Source organism: Hemibagrus wyckioides, linkage group LG29 (assembly GCF_019097595.1).
Source record: "Hemibagrus wyckioides isolate EC202008001 linkage group LG29, SWU_Hwy_1.0, whole genome shotgun sequence".
NCBI classification, from domain to species: domain Eukaryota; kingdom Metazoa; phylum Chordata; class Actinopteri; order Siluriformes; family Bagridae; genus Hemibagrus; species Hemibagrus wyckioides.
Genome location: NC_080738.1, coordinates 9,324,837 through 9,343,638, shown reverse-complemented (window position 1 = coordinate 9,343,638; position 18,802 = coordinate 9,324,837). Strand labels below are relative to the sequence as shown.

Sequence of the window (18,802 nt, the reverse complement as noted above, 5' to 3'; positions counted from 1 at the left end):
AATATATAATGATTATATTTAAGAATTACAGATTCAGCAGGGTTAAAAAGGTAAATGAAAAGTGCTGCACAGCTTAGCCAGGAAAACCTGCAAAGCATACAGATACAGTCACATTATATAAGGCAAAATGAAGAGAGAATGGTGTGAGGAAGAACACCACAGATGCCAAGAGTCAGTCATCATTCATTTTATTTGCCGGTATAGTCTGCATGCCTAGGTGCTTGATTTTATACACCTGTGGCCATGGATGTGATTGGAACACCTGAATTCAATGATTGGAGGGGTGTCCCAAAACTTTTGTCAATATAGTGTACATAACCTAACATACTGTTTCACACCTCCTAGGTCACTTGGACCTAAGTTTATCAAAGAATGATTGAAAGGGCATTCAGATATGATTGCTACACTCTCTTTACTAGGATAGGTTATTTTTTTGAAAAAGGTATTTGCTTACACAAGGAAGATAAATGACATAAACCGCTACTAAGGTGTGCACTGGGCATAGCAGGGGTCTTGTGGTTCCCCTTCATGTGATGTTGTGAAGTCAACTATTTGATTCATTTACATTCATATTTACAGCATTTGACAGACACCCTTATTCAGAGTGACTTACACAAAGGTGCCACAAAGTCACAAAGGTGGTTGATATGACCTTACAGAGAAACCATGGAGCTGGTCAAAGGGTTATCCCACACAATGCACAGGATCTGTCTGATAAAGTGATCACTTTCAGTTTTTGTTGACTAAGATGTTTAATCGTATATTGTATATATGGCTAGCATTTAAAAGGAATAAAGCTACATAACATTAACAAGCTATGTGAAATCATGTAAAATCTGTAGATTTATATATTTTATTCTTGATTGTTTTTTGTTGTTCTAGGGAGACCCTGGCATACCTGGTCCACCTGGAGTCCAAGGCCCTATTGTATGTATTTATTCTTTTTTTAATTATACAACTTAATACAGTTTAAGTGCATGCCACCTGAATTATCCCCAGTTTTCCTTTTTGTAGTGTTGAGGTGTGCAGTTGTTAACTATAATCTAGAGACTGAGTTGTTCTAGCAGTCTTCAAAGCATTGGAACAAAATTTTGTAGTATACGAGTACAATAAGTACTGAAAATATTAATGAGCATTAAAGCATAATGAAAACCAGTTGAAGGGCAAAGGGTAACCATAATAATATTGTTTCTATCAGAGTACATAAATTGTAATATAATCCAAATACTTTTTGGAAATATTTAACAAATACAATACTATCCACACCCTTTCTGTCTGCAAAGAACACTGTCTTAATAATCCAACAGATATATCCTTCCACCACCTCTCTCCATCCTTTGGAAAAGTTTCCATACCACACTAAAAACAGTTTAAGTTTCAGTTCAATTTTGTTTGTCATTTACACTGAAATATAATTTATGCATTATCTACTCATGATCCAAAACATATATGGAAAGGATCAACTCAAGTCCAAAACATACATGAACTGATACTATGGGTCAAGCAGGAGGTAGTGTTATGGCTTGGCATTGCATGCTTGTGGAATAGGCTCAGGTCTATTTCAGGACTGCTGATGGTGGTAGTAGAATGAGCTCAGAAATCTACTGAAACATTTTGTCTAAAACACACTGCTAACACAACAAAAGACATCAGGGAATAATAATGGAAGTTCCCTTTTTTAGGGAACTCAGTGCTTTAGCATGGATTGACACTAGGGGAACACCATCACAAGATGTGTGGAAATGCTAATGCTAATTCTATTTGACACCCTGTTGTCAGGTTAGCACGACCATAAAAGGGCATCCACATCATGGAAACCCAAGCTTTGTCTTCAGAAAGCTATCTATGTGGATTTTCTGTATATTTAGTGTTTGTCCGTCTACTTTGTGTGATTTATTGCTATAAAGGTTAGCAAACAATATTCTAGTGTTGTTTGGCGGCAGAGCATATTTGGTCACTCACAATGTATGATTGCATACATTGTAAGTGTTTCTAAATGTAAAAGCTCCACTCTCGCCTGGCTGTTAAGCCCAAAGTGAGTCAGATATTTGTGCTTTGTGTCTCAGGTCCCTTGTCTGACTAGAAGCGGCAGGATGGCTTCAATTATGGGGATTGCAGGCTGAATAGGCAGAGGCAACTCTGACTTTGGGGGTTTGTTAAGGATTCAGAAACTTGCTCTCCTCTGATCCAAGCAAGAACCGAGTGCTGTCAGGGAAGTGGTCATCTGTTCTGAGCTAGATTCCTTCTCAAGTCAAGACAAGACGCTTTTATTGTCATTTCAACCATACATAGCTGATGCAATACATAGTGAAATGAAACAACATTTCTCCAGGACTATAGTGCTACATAAAACAACACAGAGCTACATAAAACAACACAGAGCTACATTAAACAACACAGAGCCAAGGACTTAAAAGAACATTGTCCTAGCCACATAAAGTGCAAAGTGTGCAACCTAGTGGAAACAGTGCAAGACAAAAGATAAAAAAAAGTGCAGATAGACAATACAATACACTACAGGATAGACAAAAAAAATAGCACCGACCAGTGTACAGTCTGTTTAAACCTTGACATTGTGCAAATAAGAAGATAAAGTAAACAATAATTCGATTTTTATATGCACTTGCAATAGCAGCAGTTGAATGGAGAAAACAGCATATAAACAGTGTTTATATGAGTGGTGCTGTAAACATAGATGTATATTGAATATGTGTGTGTGTGTGTGTGTGTGTGTGTGTCAATTTAGTTCAGTTCTGGGTGTTGAGGAGTCTGATGGCTTGAGGAAAGAAACTTTTACACAGTCTGGTTTTGAGTGCCCGAATACTTCAGTACCTTCAGTGTGTGTGAGGGGTGTGAGGGGTGTGTGGGCTTATGATGATGTGGTTCAAGCTGCACAGCTTGTTTTGGGTTTTTTTGTGATTTATTTATTCATTTTTATATTCACAGGAAAAACAACAAGACATGGCAAAAGAAATAGGAACATATATATATATATATATATATATATATATATATATATATATATATATATACACACACACACACAAACACACACGAGACACAATAAAATAAAAAAAAAGTAAATAAATAAAATTTAAAAAAAGGGATTCTTTCACAATGCAATATCAGATCAGCTCACTGAACAAACATTCAATACAGAGCAATTCAATATAGAGTATCCACCTCTAGATTGGTGATCAAAAAGAAAGGGGATGCCGGAAGTGCTGGGCAGGTGGGGGGTAAGAAGGCAGGTCATTCAAAGACAGCTGGGTCAAGTTTGAGAGTTTCAACATAATCACTAAAGGGCCGCCAAATTGTACGAAAAGTAGCATTTGGACGCTGTAGAGAGTACCTAATTTTCTCTAATTTTATGAAATAGAGAACATCTCTAATCCAGTGAGTATGACATGGGGGGTGAGGACTTTTCCAATTCAATAGGATTAGATGCCTAGCCAAAAGAGTTAAAAATGCAACAAAGTCAGAAAAGTAAGAGAGCATAGAGCAGTCAGGTGGCAAAACGCCAAACAACCCAGTAAGTGGACATGGTGGTATATCTACAGATGTGATGGCAGACAGTGAGGCAAAGATTTGTTTCCAAAAGGATGTCAGAGCTGGACAAGTCCAGAACATATGAATTAGAGTGGCTGGTCCAGAATGAAATCTGTCACACAGGTTGACCCAAGCCAACCTTCTCTTGGACCAGTGAGTTCTATGAACAACCTTGCACTGTATGAGCCCGTGATCTGCACAGAGAGATGAAGAGTGGACCCTATTCAGCACTTTTTTCCATGTCTCTTCATCAATTTCAGTACCTATAGCTTGAGACCAGACAATGTGCAGGTTATCAGAACATGATGATTCTAAATTAGTTATTAGATTCATTAATTTAGAAATTGACCCATTGATAATGGGGTCCACCCCGAGCGGTGCATTGCTAAACAGTCGTGATTCAGCAGACTGAACAGCAGTGGACTGAGCACACAGGGGGCCCAGTGCTCAGAGAGGTGGTGCTGGAGATGCTGTTCATGATCCAGACTGAATGAAGTTTCTCAGTGAGGAAGTCCAGAATCCAGTTGCAGAGGAAGTGTTTTAAGCAACTAAAGGCCTCTTAACTTGGCTATTGTTAATATCCGTGAGTCCACCATCAGGAGAGTACTAAACAATCTTGGTGTGCATGGCAGAGTTGCAAGGAGAGAGCCACTATTCTCCAAAAAGAACACTGCTGCCCATATGAGGTTTGCTTAAAGATCATGTTGACAATCCAGAGGATTACTGGAAAAATAACTTGTGGATAGATGAGACCAAATTTTTGTTTAAATGAGAAGCATTGTTTGGGGAAAGGAAAACACTGCAACCGTATCCCATCTGTGAAACATGGTAGTGGTAGTATCATGGTTTGTGCCTGTTTTGCTGCATCTGGGCCAGGATGGCTTGCCAACATTGATGGAACAATGAATTCATAACTATACCTGGGAATTCTAAAGGAATATGTTAGGACACCTGTCCATGAACTGAATCTTAAAAGAAAATGGGGATAAAATTCCTTCTAGCTGTTCTGATCAACAGTTGCTGGAAAGTAGACTTTCTGTTGAGGCAGGGGCTGAGGCCCAGGGAGTGGCAGCTCCACTTTCAGTTGGTGGAGGCTATATGGCAGAGGTACACCCAAGGTTGAGGGATTTGTTCACCTCAGAGAAGTCGACCCACTGTCCCCACTGATTTGCCCTCACATCTCCAGCTCCGTGGGAGCTGGACAAGATGTTACAGACAGTGCCAAGGTTTCTTTTCGATGCACTCCTTGGGAGATTCTTGTCCAGAGAGCTTCTTTGGGGAGGCATCCGCTCATTTCTCGCTTCTGTTTTTTTGGCGCCAGACATCTAAGTCCTATCTACAGGCCGTGAGTTCATTCTTGGGAATCCTGGAATCTTGGAAGGGTTGTCTGATGCTCCTTTTGAGTCCTTAGTGTCAGCCTCAGAGAAGTTAGAAAGGCTTCATCTGCTATGCCCAGTCCAGGCTCTTAGGATCTACATCCACCACTCAGACCAGTGGTGAAAATTTCACATTATTTTACTTGAATGATTGTTCTTTGGTCTGCCATAGAACCTTCTCCATACCCACAACCATCTATTGTCTATAGTATTTTTGTACTTCTCTGTTTTGCTCTGATTAGCACACAAACAACTTAAACAAGAATATATTTTAACCTTGTCAGGCTAGGCTTTCTAACTTGTTTCTTGTTCGGGCATGCAGGGGAAACCTGGTACCAGTGGTGAGCCAGGAATTCCAGGAGAACCAGTAAGTTTAATTTTTACGTTCACTGACAGCTGTACATCAGGTTGTATAAGGAGGAATGCGGCTATAGTCCATTTGTAATACTTGTTCTTTTATTATTCCTTTCAGGGAGTGCGAGGGCCTGTGGGAGAGACAGGTTTCCCTGGACCTGAAGGACCTCCAGGTGTACCTGTAAGAAATTACACCCAATTTTGTCCCAAACTGCTGCATTCTGTTATACTGTAGTGCAACAGTGTCTATACATATACTTATGTATGACCTGGTGCAGTTATAGTTTTCAGTTTTAGAGGTATTGATATAAATAAAGTGTGTTAGAGAAGGGGAAACACTGCTTCTGGGATTGAGAAATATTGCTTATTAAAGAGACCTACAATTAAATTACAAAAAGACAAAGAACACCGATTTACATTAAAGAGCTAATAATGGCAAAAGAAAATTTATAATCAGTTTTTGGGAGATATGCATCAATGTTTCTGCAAGTCTTTTAAGGCAGTACATAAAATGGAAACACAGCTATAAGTAAGTAGTCATACCAAAGAGTTCACTGGCCCCACTAAATTCTTTTCCTACTACAGGGTAGGTCTGGAAAAGATGGAATTCCCGGATATGAGGTGAGAAAATCTTTGCACTTAAGAAATGTATTTCTCCCACAATATACTTTTTTTTTTCATATAGAGCCTTTAAGGCAAAAGGAATAAGGAAAGGAGGAGAAGCATAAATTCATTTACATTCATGCAATTTTAGTCTGGTAAAGATTACAGTTGATCTGTAACATGAACATGATGTTCTTTCATTTGAAGTACTACACAGCTGACTTAGCTTCAAGTAAACAAAATGGCAAATGTGCATGCATTTAATGCTGAATTCACAACATTAAAGTAAAATGGTATTTCTTTGACTCCCATTGCCCAGCCCAGTTAGATTTTTGATTATTAACAGTCAGAAGCTATGAATGTCTTCTCCTGGTTTGAAGTCTTGGTTTTGCCTTTGAAGACTACATTTGTTGTTAAAAGGATAGACCAACATGAAGACCAAGAGAGCTGCCTATGAGAGAAAAGCAAACCATTATAAAGAAATTATGATAAAAGAGGGAAAATAATTTGGATAAAATCATAGGGATGAAATAAAATAGGGATAAAACAGTAACTTTACTTCAAACTTTCTTTGCCTTGTCTGTTTCTATGCTTCTGTAAAGCTGCTTTGATACAATGTCTGTTGTTAAAAGTGCTATACAAATAAATTGAATTGAATTGAAAATTCGGCACCATTGCGCTAGCATTGGGAAATCAATACAGCAAATTGGAATGTCTTGAAAAAGAAAAAACCACTAGTGTGCCAATAACCAGGCACCAGGCTGACCAAGGAAAACTGCAAAAGATTACATATGTAAGCTGGTTCCCTAAGAAGGAAACAAGATGCTGAAGTGTTCTCACAGCATCAGCCACAATGCAGTGTCGAGTTCCCTTAAAAGGGAGCTAAACCAGGTTACATATGTAACCCAGTTCTCTAACAGGGGAACGAGAGGTAGGCATGGGACAACCCTCTAGGCCATGGCTCTTGTTTCCTGTTTTTAGCAGTAGTATTTGAAGCCTGTATGCACACACATACTGAAGCACAGTTCTGAACCATGTTCTTTTGAGGTCTCTCAGATCTTTATCCTCATCACTGTTCACTGAAACACAGAAGATTCATTAGCAAACTTTCCTGCAGGAGTGCAATCCTTACCAGTAACATTAATTGGCTTCGCCATCCTTTCACAAATTGGTGCTTGATCATGCCCCTACTTCCACAGTAATATTCAAGAGTCTGCAGTATTTTAAGGTCCCTTTTTAAGTGTAAGTAAATTTGTAATATTAACAATGTTAACTGCTTAGTACAAAAGGTTTTTTCACATCTTTTGAAGAGTGTTCAGACAACACTCCAATGGATTTGAAAATGAATCAGAGGTTTTAGCACAAACTTGTAGCTTCCATGCAAGTTTTCTGTTCAGTTTTTCTGGTCTTGTGTCCTCTGTGCCCTGTTTTAGCTAGTGAAGGGGAACCTGGTGTGGTCTTCTGCTGATGTAGCCCATCCTCCTAAAGTTGTGTGTTGTGTGTGCGTTCTGAAGCACTTGTCTGCTTACCATGGCTGTATAGAGTTCTTATTTGAGTTACTATAGACTTTTGGTCTGCTCTAACCAGTGTAGTCATTCTCCTCTGATCTCACTCATAAACGGTATTTTATCCTGTATACCATATGCACTCAGGATATTTTTTTTTATTTTTCACACCATTCTGTGTAAACTCTAAAGACTGTCAAAATCATTAATGGATTAATAATTTCTGAATTACTCAAATCAGTCAATCATGTACCAACAATCATGCCATGGTTAAAGTAATAGAAATGAGATTTTTTCCCCTTTTGATGTCTGATAAATATTAAATGAATCTTTATATCTGTATTAGCATCATTGTGCTGCTGCCACATGATTGGCTGATTGGTTATCTGCATAAATATGCATGAGCATTAAATGAGTTTGAGTAAAGGTGTTCCTTTACATACAAGGGTGAGGGTACATTTTATAAAAGTAAGCAGGACAGTGCTGTGCTGTGTTTATGCACTGGTAGAGTGAGAAGGCCTTTGTCTTAATCCACCAAAAGTACTATTTTTGCTAATATCCACTTTCCTCTAAAAAAAAACTCAACTGCCACTTGCTGTCTCTACCTGGTGCCTTCCAGTATTTCATATTTCTTTTTTCTTGAAGGGACCAGCTGGCAGACCTGGTGATAGAGGTTCCAAAGGAGAGCGGGTAAGCTCTTGTGTTCTTGAGTACATGGCTTGAGACATGAGAGGCATGAGAAATGGTTAAAACAATCAGCTGTTATCTTAAGAGTTATAAGTAGTAATTAATTCAGAAATTCAGAAAATCATCATGTTCTTGTCTGAACGCTCTGTATATGAATAATATATTGTGTGGCCCAATAATGTATATACTGTAAATCTTCAAGTAGTCATGCCAAAAGATCAAGTCAAGTCAAGGAGCTTTTATTGTCATTTCAACCATATGTAGCTGATGCATAGTGAAATGAGACAACGTTTCTCCAGGACCCTGGTGCTACATAATACAACATAACATATAGCTACAAAACAAAACAGCAACACAGATCTAAGGACAAAGTTGTCATAGCTACATAAAGTGCAACGTGTAAGATAAGAGCTACAGTGATTTTTTTAAATGAATTCCTTGCATGTTCTAGTGAATTATCACTCAAAATCTAAAAAATAAATGCTTGCCCATTGTGCTCTGTCATTTGCATTGTGCCAGTGATTAAATGTTTCAGGGTGATCCTGGGATCCCTGGAGAGAGAGGTGTTCAGGGCGAGAGGGGCCGACCTGGAGAAAGAGGGCTTTCTGGGCCTCCAGGTATTCCTGGTGAGAAAGGACATCCTGGTCAACCTGGTGTAGGTTCACTGCTGGTATGTATCTCTTGTTTCAAACTAGATAATGAAAAAGAAGCTTATTTCATTATTTCACCTGTCAGTGTAGAGTATGATGTACACTGATCAGGCATAACATTATGAGCACTTACAGGTGAAGTGAATAAAACTGATGATCTCCTCATCATGGCACCTGTTAGTGGGTGGGATATATTAGGCAGCAAGTTAACATTTTGTCCTAAAAGTTGATGTGTTAGAAGCAGGAAAATTGGGCAAGCGTAAGGATTTGAGTGAGTATGACAAGGGCCAAACTGTGATGGCTAGATGACTGGATCAGAGCATCTCCAAAACTGCAGCTCTTGTGGGGTGTTCCCGGTCGCAGTGGTCAGTATCTATCAAAAGTGGTCCAACAAAGGAACAGTGGTGAACCGGCGACAAGGTCATGGGTGGCCAAGGATCATTGATACAACAGATGAGCTACTGTTGCTCAGATTGCTAAAGAAGTTAATGTTGATTCTGATAGAAAGGTGCCAGAGGACACAGTGCAGTGCAGTTTGTTGCATGTGGGGTTGCATAGGCACAGACCAGTCAGTGTGCCCATGCTGACCCCTGTGCACTGCCGAAAGTGGTAACAATAATGAGCATCAGAACTGGACCACAGAGCAATAGAAGAAGGTGGCCTGGTCTGATGAATCAAGTTTTCTTTTACATCACATAGATGGCCGTATTCGTGTGTATCGCTTACCTGGGGAAAACATGGCAGAGGCTGTGGGCAGGGGCAATGTTCTACTGGGAAACCTAGGGTCCTGCCATCCATGTGGATAATGACCATGTACATCCTTTCATGGAAACGGTATTCCCTGATGGCTGTGGCCTCTTTCAGCAGGATAATTGCACCATGCCACAAAGCAAAAATGGTTTAGGAATGGTTTGATGAGCATTTCAGTGAGTTTGTGGTGTTGACATGGCCTCCAAATTCCCCAGATCTCAATCCAATTAAGCATCTGTTGGATGTGCTGGATAAACAAGTCTGATCCATAAAGATAAAAAAGATTTTTTGTTGTCATTGTAGTGATACAACAAAATTTGTTTGGTAGTTCTCAGAGACCAGCAGCAAAAGGAAATATAAAATATAAAAAATATACAGAGAAAATAAAGAAGCTAAATAACTACAATATAAAATATCACAGAATATACAGGGTGATGTATGCAGTGGGTCATGAATCTGAGTGCAAAAACAGTGGCAGTGAAAACAGGTATTAATGAGAGTGAGGAAGTATTGCACAGTGATCAGTGTGTTAGCAGCAACTTGGTGGAGAGGGGGGGGGGTAACAACTTAACTATTAGCCGTTATAATTCTGGAAGGGGGGGGCTGTGATGCAGGGTACAGCTCTGAGGAAGAAGCTGTTCCTTAGTTTGTTTGTGTGTGTCTTGATTGTCCTGTATCTTTTGCCCAATGGGAGGGGCACAAACAGTCTGTGTCCTGGGTTGGTTGGGTCCTTGATGATGTTGCTATCTCTTGTGTAGACAGCTAGTATAGACCATGTCCAGATTGCGAAGCTTGGCTCCTTCTTCAGCAATTTGAGCAACAGTGGCTTTTGGATTAGCCAGCCTTCACTCCCCACGTGCATCAGTGAGCCTTGGCCGTCCATGACCCTGTCGCCAGTTCACCACTGTTCCTTCCTTGGACCACTTTTGAAAGTTACTGACCACTGCAGACCGGGAACACCCCACAAGAGCTACAGTTTTGGAGGCAGTAGCACGCAGCAGCCACTCCTGATCCCAAATGGTGCTATTTTGTGTTTTAGCCCAAATTATCAAAGTAGATGGACACCAAAGACAGTGGTGCTCATGTGTACGACTGCCAGACGCTACTACTCCACCCAGAGAATCCACGGCCACTTTCAGGACAGTGGAGACTCCTAGTGCATGTGGCAGGGCATACAGGCGATCACAAACTCCAAGACCACATCACCTGCCTGTGACAGTGACACCTCCCTCCCAGATGTGCTGAACGATTTCTACACTCGGTTCAAGGTATAGAACAATGTATGGCGAGAAAGACCATCCCTCCTCCTAACGATCAGGTGCTCTGTCTATCCACGGCTGACGTATAGAGACCAGGCAATATTCCTGGCAGAGTGCTCAGGGAATGTGTAGAACAGCTAGCGAATGTCTTCACTGACATCCCTGAGCAGCACTGCCTCAGGACAATGGCCATCATCCCCAAGCCGAAGAAGTCTACGGTTTCCTGCCTCAATAACTACCATCCCGTCGCACTCACAGCCATCGTGATGAAATGATTTGAGAGGCTCGTCATGAGACACATGAAGACCCAGCTAGTACCCTCACTGGACCCCTTGCAGTTTGCATATCATCCTAATCCTCTCCACAGATGATGCCATCACCAAAACCCTCCATCTGGCCCTCACCCTCCTGGGCAATAAGGACTCATATGTACGAATGCTGTTTATAGACTTCAGTTCAGCATATTCAATCATCCCTCAGTACCTGATTGAGAAACTGAGCCTGCTGGGCCTGAACACCTCCCTCTGCAATTGGATCCTGGACTTCCTGACTGGGAGACCTCAGTCAGTCCATATCAGGAACAGCATCTCCAACATCACCACACTGAGCACTGGGGCCCCTTAGGGCCGTGTGCTCAGCCTGCTGCTGTTCACTCTGCCGACACATGACTGTGCAGCAATGCACAGATCCAACTACATTATTAAGTTCGCCGATGACACGACCATGGTGGGTCTCATCAGCAAGAACATCTGGCAGAGATGTTCATCTGGCAGAGAACTTCAGCTCGTCACTCAACACCAGCTCCAAGAAGAACAAAGCCCAGCAGCGCCTCTATTATATATATATATATATATATATATATATATATATATATATATATATATATATACACACTATATTGCCAAAAGTATTCACTCACCCATCCAAATAATCAGAATCAGGTGTTCCAATCACTTCCATGGCCACAGGTGTATAAAATCAAGCACCTAGGCATGCAGACTGTTTTTACAAACATTTGTGAAAGAATGGGTCGCTCTCAGGAGCTCAGTGAATTCCAGCGTGGAACTGTGATAGGATGCCACCTGTACAACAAATCCAGTCGTGAAATTTCCTCGCTCCTAAATATTCCACAGTCAACTGTCAGCTGTATTATAAGAACGTGGAAGTGTTTGGGAACGACAGCAACTCAGCCACGAAGTGGTAGGCCACGTAAACTGACGGAGCGGGGTCGGCGGATGCTGAGGCGCATAGTGCGAAGAGGTGACCAACTTTCTGCAGAGTCAATCGGGTTTGGTGGTTGCCAGGAGAACGGTACTTGTCTGACTGCATTGTGCCAAGTGTAAAGTTTGGTGGAGGGGGGATTATGGTGTGGGGTTGTTTTTCAGGAGCTGGGCTTGGCCCCTTAGTTCCACTGAAAGGAACTCTGAATGCTTCAGCATACCAACACATTTTGGACAATTCCATGCTCCCAACTTTGTGGGAACAGTTTGGAGCTGGCCCCTTCCTCTTCCAACATGACTGTGCACCAGTGCACAAAGCAAGGTCCATAAAGACATGGATGACAGAGTCTGGTGTGGATGAACTTGACTGGCCTGCACAGAGTCCTGACCTCAACCCGATAGAACACCTTTGGGATGAATTAGAGCGGAGACTGAGAGCCAGGCCTTCTCGTCCAACATCAGTGTGTGACCTCACAAATGCACTTCTGGAAGAATGGTCAAAAATAAACACACTCCTAAACTTTGTGGACAGCCTTCCCAGAAGAGTTGAAGCTTTTATAGCTGCAAAGGGTGAACCGACGTCATATTGAACCCTATGGATTAGGTATGGAATGTCACTTAAATTCATATTCGAGTCAAGGCAGGTGAGCGAATACTTTTGCCAATATAGTGTGTATATATATATACATATTTACAAACATACATGTTATTAGATTTTTACAGTTTCTCAAGTTGCACAGTCCATTTTGTGTAGTTGCACATGTTTGTCCTGTCTTGTGTTGTTTTTTGTACTTCCTGTTGTTGCACTGTCTTGTCTTTGCACTGTTTGCACTCGGTTGCACATGTTGCACTTTATGTAGCTAGGACAAACTTCTGTCCCTAGCTCTGTGTTGTTGTTTCTGTTTTGTAATTATATGTTGTATGTTGTTTATGTAGCACCAGGGTCCTGGAAAAACGTTTAATTTCACTATGTACTGCGTCGGCTATATGTGGTTGAAATGACAGTAAAAGCTTGACTTGACTTGACCTGAAATGCTCTGATCTAGTCATCTAGCCATCACAATTTGGCCCTTGTCCACCTTGCTCTAATCTTTATGTTTGCTTATTTTTTCTGCTTTTATCACATGAACTTTGAGGACAAAATGTTAACTTGCTGCCTAATATATTCCACCCACTAACAGGGGCCATGAAGAGGAGATAATCAGTGTTATTATAAACCTTCCATTTTGAACATTTTCTGCCATGCTGCTTCTGCTGCTTCTAATCGCTGAGGTATTGCTTCTCTTTTAGAGAATGTTGTTACACTTGTTTTTTTTTTTTATTCATATATAAAGTTTGAAAATTGATTTATATTAAGGTTATACTATTTTATTAATTTCACACAACTATAAAACAAAACAGGGTATTTATTTAATATGCAAAACTATAATTTTAAAAAGAATGTTTTTGTGTTTGGTGTCTCTGTGTTGGAAGGGTGGGGATGAGGTTTATTTTATCTGAATGTTTCAAAAATTCTTGTTTTCCCGTTTCTTGTTTTTATATTTCCTGCAGAATGATTACAACACCATGAAGGAAATTAAACTGTTCATTCAAAATGAAGTATTGCGTTTGTTTGAAGGTACATCTGACACATATATGAGGTGTTTAAAAGGATTTTTTACAGTGGTTGCTTAGCTCTTTCTCACTCAGTCATATTGTGTGTTTGTGTGTAAATCGGAAATGAATTCTAATTAATTCTAATTGAGTCTTTTATATGATAAGAGAAAAGTGACCCTTTTGGTATCCATTGCATGACCCTTTTGGTATCCATTCAATTGTTCCCTATTTTACCTATGTATGTTCCTGATGCTGTGTTAATGATCCATTTCTAGAAAGGTTATCGAGTTACACCATGGTGGAAAAGGTGCCAGCAGCAATATTGGCTGCACATGGTTATCAAGGTCCCCCAGGTCCCCCTGGGAATGATGGGTCTCCAGGGCCTCCTGGAGAGCCAGGACCTCCAGGCCCTCAAGGTAGGAGACAAAACCAAGACACTGAAAATTTCTAGAGCGGTCTGCTTTCCTGTTAGCTAATGTAATTCCACAGAACACATATATAGTTTTTTCCATGCAGCCAAAATATTATGTAACCTTCACTTTTAGTGAAGGTTAAGCATAGTAAGTGTAGAACTTTAAATCATACATTATAACCAAATGGGTAAAACAACAAAGCATCATCTTTGCAGTGTTGTATTGAATTGTTCTTTGCCAGACTGCAGAGGACATTGTGTGTATTGAGTTTCAAACAGGAAAGCACTCACCAATAAGTATATATACAACCACAGGGAACCATTATATGAGGCTGAAGGTACAGTGCTTTTCTGCCCATCGAATGCAATCTTTCTCAGTGAATGCATTTCAGAGTGCTCCAAGCATAAGCATGTTCTTGGGTGGATGTGTGACACTAGATTAGAGAAGCACATTGAATACATGTGTGGTAGTATTTCTTAGAGGTATTTGCCCTCTAGGCTTTCATAAGACTGCATTATGCAATATTATAATCTGTGGAGATGCTGGATTCAACATCCTTTGCAGGAAATTGCTTGTAATTGGGAGCAGTATCAACAGTGCATAGTTATGTGTTCTGCATCTATTAAGATTTGTGAGTGTAGCAAAAAATTGCTACTATATTTTGAGATAAGGGAAGAATGGGTATCAGTAGATTCACTAGTGATACCCATTCTTCCTTTATCTCAAAATATGGTTTGTCACAACATGCAATTTATTTTTTCTTGTTTGTTTTTGTGTACACAAGCCTGCTCTGTTTACTGTGCTTTGCTTTGCATCTATAGCAAAACTGTTATTGTGCACGGAAGTCAGATATTAATTACTTATGCTTTCTTTTCAACAATGGATTTCCTTAAGAGACAGTGGTCAGAATTGACAATAAACAATAAGAACAGCCCCTTTTCAGCGATGCCAAAGGATTTTTATTGTCTCTGTGTTATTACCTGCACAGAAATGTAAAACTTGCTATATTAAGAAAATAATCCAAATTTTTATAATAAAATTAGGATATACTGACAAATTAATTTATAACTTTCCCAAGGAAATACAATAATATTCATTATTGAAAGTATCAAAGCCTTTTTCACATGTGATTATACCAATCTGTTATCATTTGTCATTAATTATTATTGTGTCTGGCATTATGGCAAACATTATGATATAAAATGCATGATTAATTATGCATTCTATGTTTGATTAAAATAAATTATTGTTTTGTGTTTGTGTTTAGGCTATCGGGGACAGAAAGGGGAGAGAGGTCAAATAGGCCTGGGAATCTTAGGTGCACCAGGCCCTGCAGGCCCACCAGGTGTGCACTTCCCTACAAGAATCATATTTATGATATGAAACAGAAAATGTGTAATAATAGATTTCTTGCAAGTGGCCACTTTGAGACTTTTTAACTAGTAATACTGATTATTTCAATAAGTTTAAAACCAAATGCTACAAATTTTAGTGCAGGTTTAGGCTGGTTCCCTAATAGAACACACTGTTTGCAATGTCACTATAATATTTTACAGTCACTTTAGTATTTGTCTCTGGCCTGGAGTTCTAGAGTGCCCTCAGTTTAACGAGATGATTGAATACTAAGTAAATATTAGGTTTGAAGTATGGATTTTGCTATGGTGTTAACTAGAATAAAGTTGAAGCTTCAGGTATGGCCTGTCTCCAAAATTGTAGGGTTTTTTTTGTGAGTGCAGGACAATCATAGTGCATTCTAATGATGTATAACTATATAAGAAGTTGTACTGGTGGTCTGGGTTGGTCCTACTATCACAAAGGCATAGTTTAAAGACTCTAAACTAGCCTTGGCATCCAGCAAGCAAAAGGCCATGGGTAACTCTCAACATGCTGCCTCCAATATACAGATGCTTTCCAAATGGGTGATGAGCACTGTTGGGCTCCTGTCAAACACACATTTTTTCTGTACTGCTCTTTTATAAAGTCCAGCTAATGTACTATGTTTAACAGAAGCATGGCTTAAACCAAAAGAATACACTAAAAGCTAGTTACATTCATCAGCCTCACCTTACAGTCAGGGAAGGAGGTGTTGCAGTTATTTATGGTTGTGTCACTTTGTTGGGGTTGCTTGTCCTTAGTTTTTGACTGTACTTGATTCTGCTTGATCAGCTAGAAAATGTTGTTGGACTAAAGGGAACAGCCCTCTCCTGGTGCACATCTTACTTGACTGAGCGTTATCAATTTGTATATTTAAATGGTAACTTCTCTATGCATCCTAAGGTTAGGTTCCAGTGTTCCACAGCATTCTGTTTTAGGCCCACTGCCTTTCTGCACATATATGCTACCTCTTGGTACAATTATTTGTAAACATGGCATTAGCTTCCACTGTTATGCTGATGACACAGTTGGTTGCGGTTGTAGAAAGGACATCATTTAGTTACATTTACATTATTTACTTGTCCAGTGTCACCCAACTGAGGATGGGTTCCCTTCTGAGCCTGGTTTCATTCAAGGTTTCTTTCTCATAACATAACTGGGAGTTTTTCTTTGCCACCATTGCCACAGGCTTGCTCATTAGGGTTAAAATCGGGATAAAATAGTAACTTAAATTTAATATATATATATATATATATATATATATATATATATGTGCCGCGGTATCTGGGTGAACTTTTTTATGATCCGGCCTGACTACTTTGATAAATAGGTGCAGGCTGTTTGGTAGCAAAGGCTACGGGGGGGGCAAACCTTCCTGGGGTTCATTCTCTCATCCGGTGGCTTGCAGATTACAACTATATATAGTCAAGTGGAATTGTGTACCCAAGAGCTTTTGTGCAAATTATATATAAAAGTATGAGCATCAGTGTGATTTCTGAATTCATTATAGATTTAGCATAAATTTAACAGAAATTTGTTCCTGTCAAAGCCATCAAATGTTTAATGAGAAATGTTTCGATACCCAACAGTGGCCACAGCAGTTCAGAGCAACCTCCATGGTTTCCAAGTTGTACTATCTTGTATAGATCTGCAGGTACTCCATGTTGGGGGAGGGAGGGAGGGGGAGAGAGAGAGAGAGAGTGTGTGTGTGTGTGTGATAGAGAGAGAGAGAGAGAGAGAGAGAGAGAGAGAGAGAGAGAGAGAGATATGGTCAGTGTTCATTGTGTCCAACATGCAGGCAAGGACTCCGGGAGACTAGCTATGGCAGCATACTAAACAGGAGAGCTAGAATGTGACACAGACATGAGGGTTTCCTGGTACATAAATTGTGTTTGTTGAATTAAATGAAGACAAATTTATACATAAATGTTTTTCTTGCCCCTAAATTATACAGTGTTAACAGTAGTCCTAATAAATTGTTTAAAATGCCATCATTCATCTTTATTAAAGTTCTGTTGTTTTCCTCCCAGGTCCACCTGGAATAGGACACCCAGGGCCTCAGGGCCCACAGGGAAAGTGCGAACCAAATGACTGCACCCATGCTTTACCCCACACCAACCAGGATATCTAGAGTCCATTCTGTAGCTTTTTATCCAAAGTTTTTTACACAAACAACAAATGCCCAACTCTTATTCAGTGTAAACCAGCAGCCACTAACAAGAAAAAAAGCATATCTTCCTTGATGTGCTGCCAGATCTGGGGCTGCATTGTTGTCATTTACAGAAATGATTCATTCATTCATTATTTTACAATCATCATTGCACATCTGTTTCTGTTTATAAATACTATACATTTTCTCTTATGTGTGACCAAATTTATTACATACTAGACAGTTATTCTCAGGGTTTGTGGGGGGGGCATATTCATGCTAGGTTCTTAAATTCATAAATTCTTCTTTACCTCAGCTTTTTGTGCAAGACAGACAAAATAGATCAGGTGTGATGGGTTAAGTTTTTTAATAGACAGGTGTGATGAAATTACAGAACATTGATAGAACATAAATATAATAATACATACTGTGTAAAGATCAACGTTGGTTTAGTCTAAAGTATGAAAGTTTTTTTTATCTTATGTTGAGTTCCGGCCAGAGTATTTGGGAAGGGCGCTATTCTTGTTCATGAAGAAAGGGATTTATTTTTTACTTGTTTGTTTGTTTGTTTGTTTGTTTACTTTATTTATTAGTTGTTTCTGTAAATATGGTGGCGATTGATTAAACTTTTTTTCCATCTGTGGATTTTTACTGCTTTCAGTGTGATGGAATCTGATATTAACTGCATCCTGAAATGGTAAAACAACAAACAAAAAATAATATGCAACTAAACTACACATTACAGTAGGTTAAAAAAAGTTTGGTTTATTTCTGTGTTTAAAATGTGCGGAAGGGGGATGCATTTATTGTTTACAATTGAACTAAATCTTCCCACCAGCTATTACATTTGATTTAATTCATGCTTTATGTATATTTTGATTAGGATGTTTTAAATGCAAATAGTATATAATTGATGATTTTCTATAATGCATTTTATTATTTTACAGTATTTATAATTTTTTGTCTTTTCAAGGATGGTCTTTCCACACAATTAAGAATAAAGAAAATCCATCCTTATCTTCACAGTTCAATGTTTTTCAAATGCTGTACAATTTTTACTGCATTCGAGATGTTTCTATGCAAAGTGATTCATTATTTATTAGTGTTTTGATTTTGCAAGGGTTGTTTTTTTGCCAATTAAAAAAGCCCCTTTGGAGATTGCTAGGTTTTGTGTGTTTTGTTTGTTTGTTTGTTTGGTTGGTTAATTAGTTGGCTAGTTTTGTTTTTGATGCGGAGCTGTTTTAACGTTAATTGGCAGGATTCAGAGACACTGTTTTCAGTGACTGAGTTGGAAGCCTTGCACATTATTTACACTGG

The 18,802-nt window shown here is 39.4% G+C and overlaps 1 protein-coding gene across 5 annotated transcripts in view; it reads left to right on the top strand.

Moving 5' to 3' along the window:
• Positions 1 to 18,637, top strand: part of LOC131349345 (collagen alpha-1(XIX) chain-like) — a 90,941-nt gene extending 72,304 nt beyond the window's left edge. For 2 of the 5 annotated variants that reach the window (XM_058384951.1, XM_058384950.1), the window contains 10 exons: positions 883 to 927; positions 5,248 to 5,292; positions 5,398 to 5,460; positions 5,865 to 5,900; positions 8,033 to 8,077; positions 8,610 to 8,744; positions 13,505 to 13,571; positions 13,825 to 13,965; positions 15,230 to 15,307; positions 17,367 to 18,637. In XM_058384951.1, the coding sequence (XP_058240934.1) occupies positions 883 to 927; positions 5,248 to 5,292; positions 5,398 to 5,460; positions 5,865 to 5,900; positions 8,033 to 8,077; positions 8,610 to 8,744; positions 13,505 to 13,571; positions 13,825 to 13,965; positions 15,230 to 15,307; positions 17,367 to 17,467 (756 nt within the window). In that variant the 3' untranslated portion in view covers positions 17,468 to 18,637. Of the gene's footprint in view, positions 1 to 882; positions 928 to 5,247; positions 5,293 to 5,397; positions 5,461 to 5,864; positions 5,901 to 8,032; positions 8,078 to 8,593; positions 8,745 to 13,134; positions 13,226 to 13,504; positions 13,572 to 13,824; positions 13,966 to 14,276; positions 14,300 to 15,229; positions 15,308 to 17,366 lie in introns of those variants that run through there. The other 3 variants (XM_058384953.1, XM_058384954.1, XM_058384955.1) reach the window with 3 other exon arrangements.
• Positions 18,638 to 18,802: the final 165 nt, after the last annotated feature.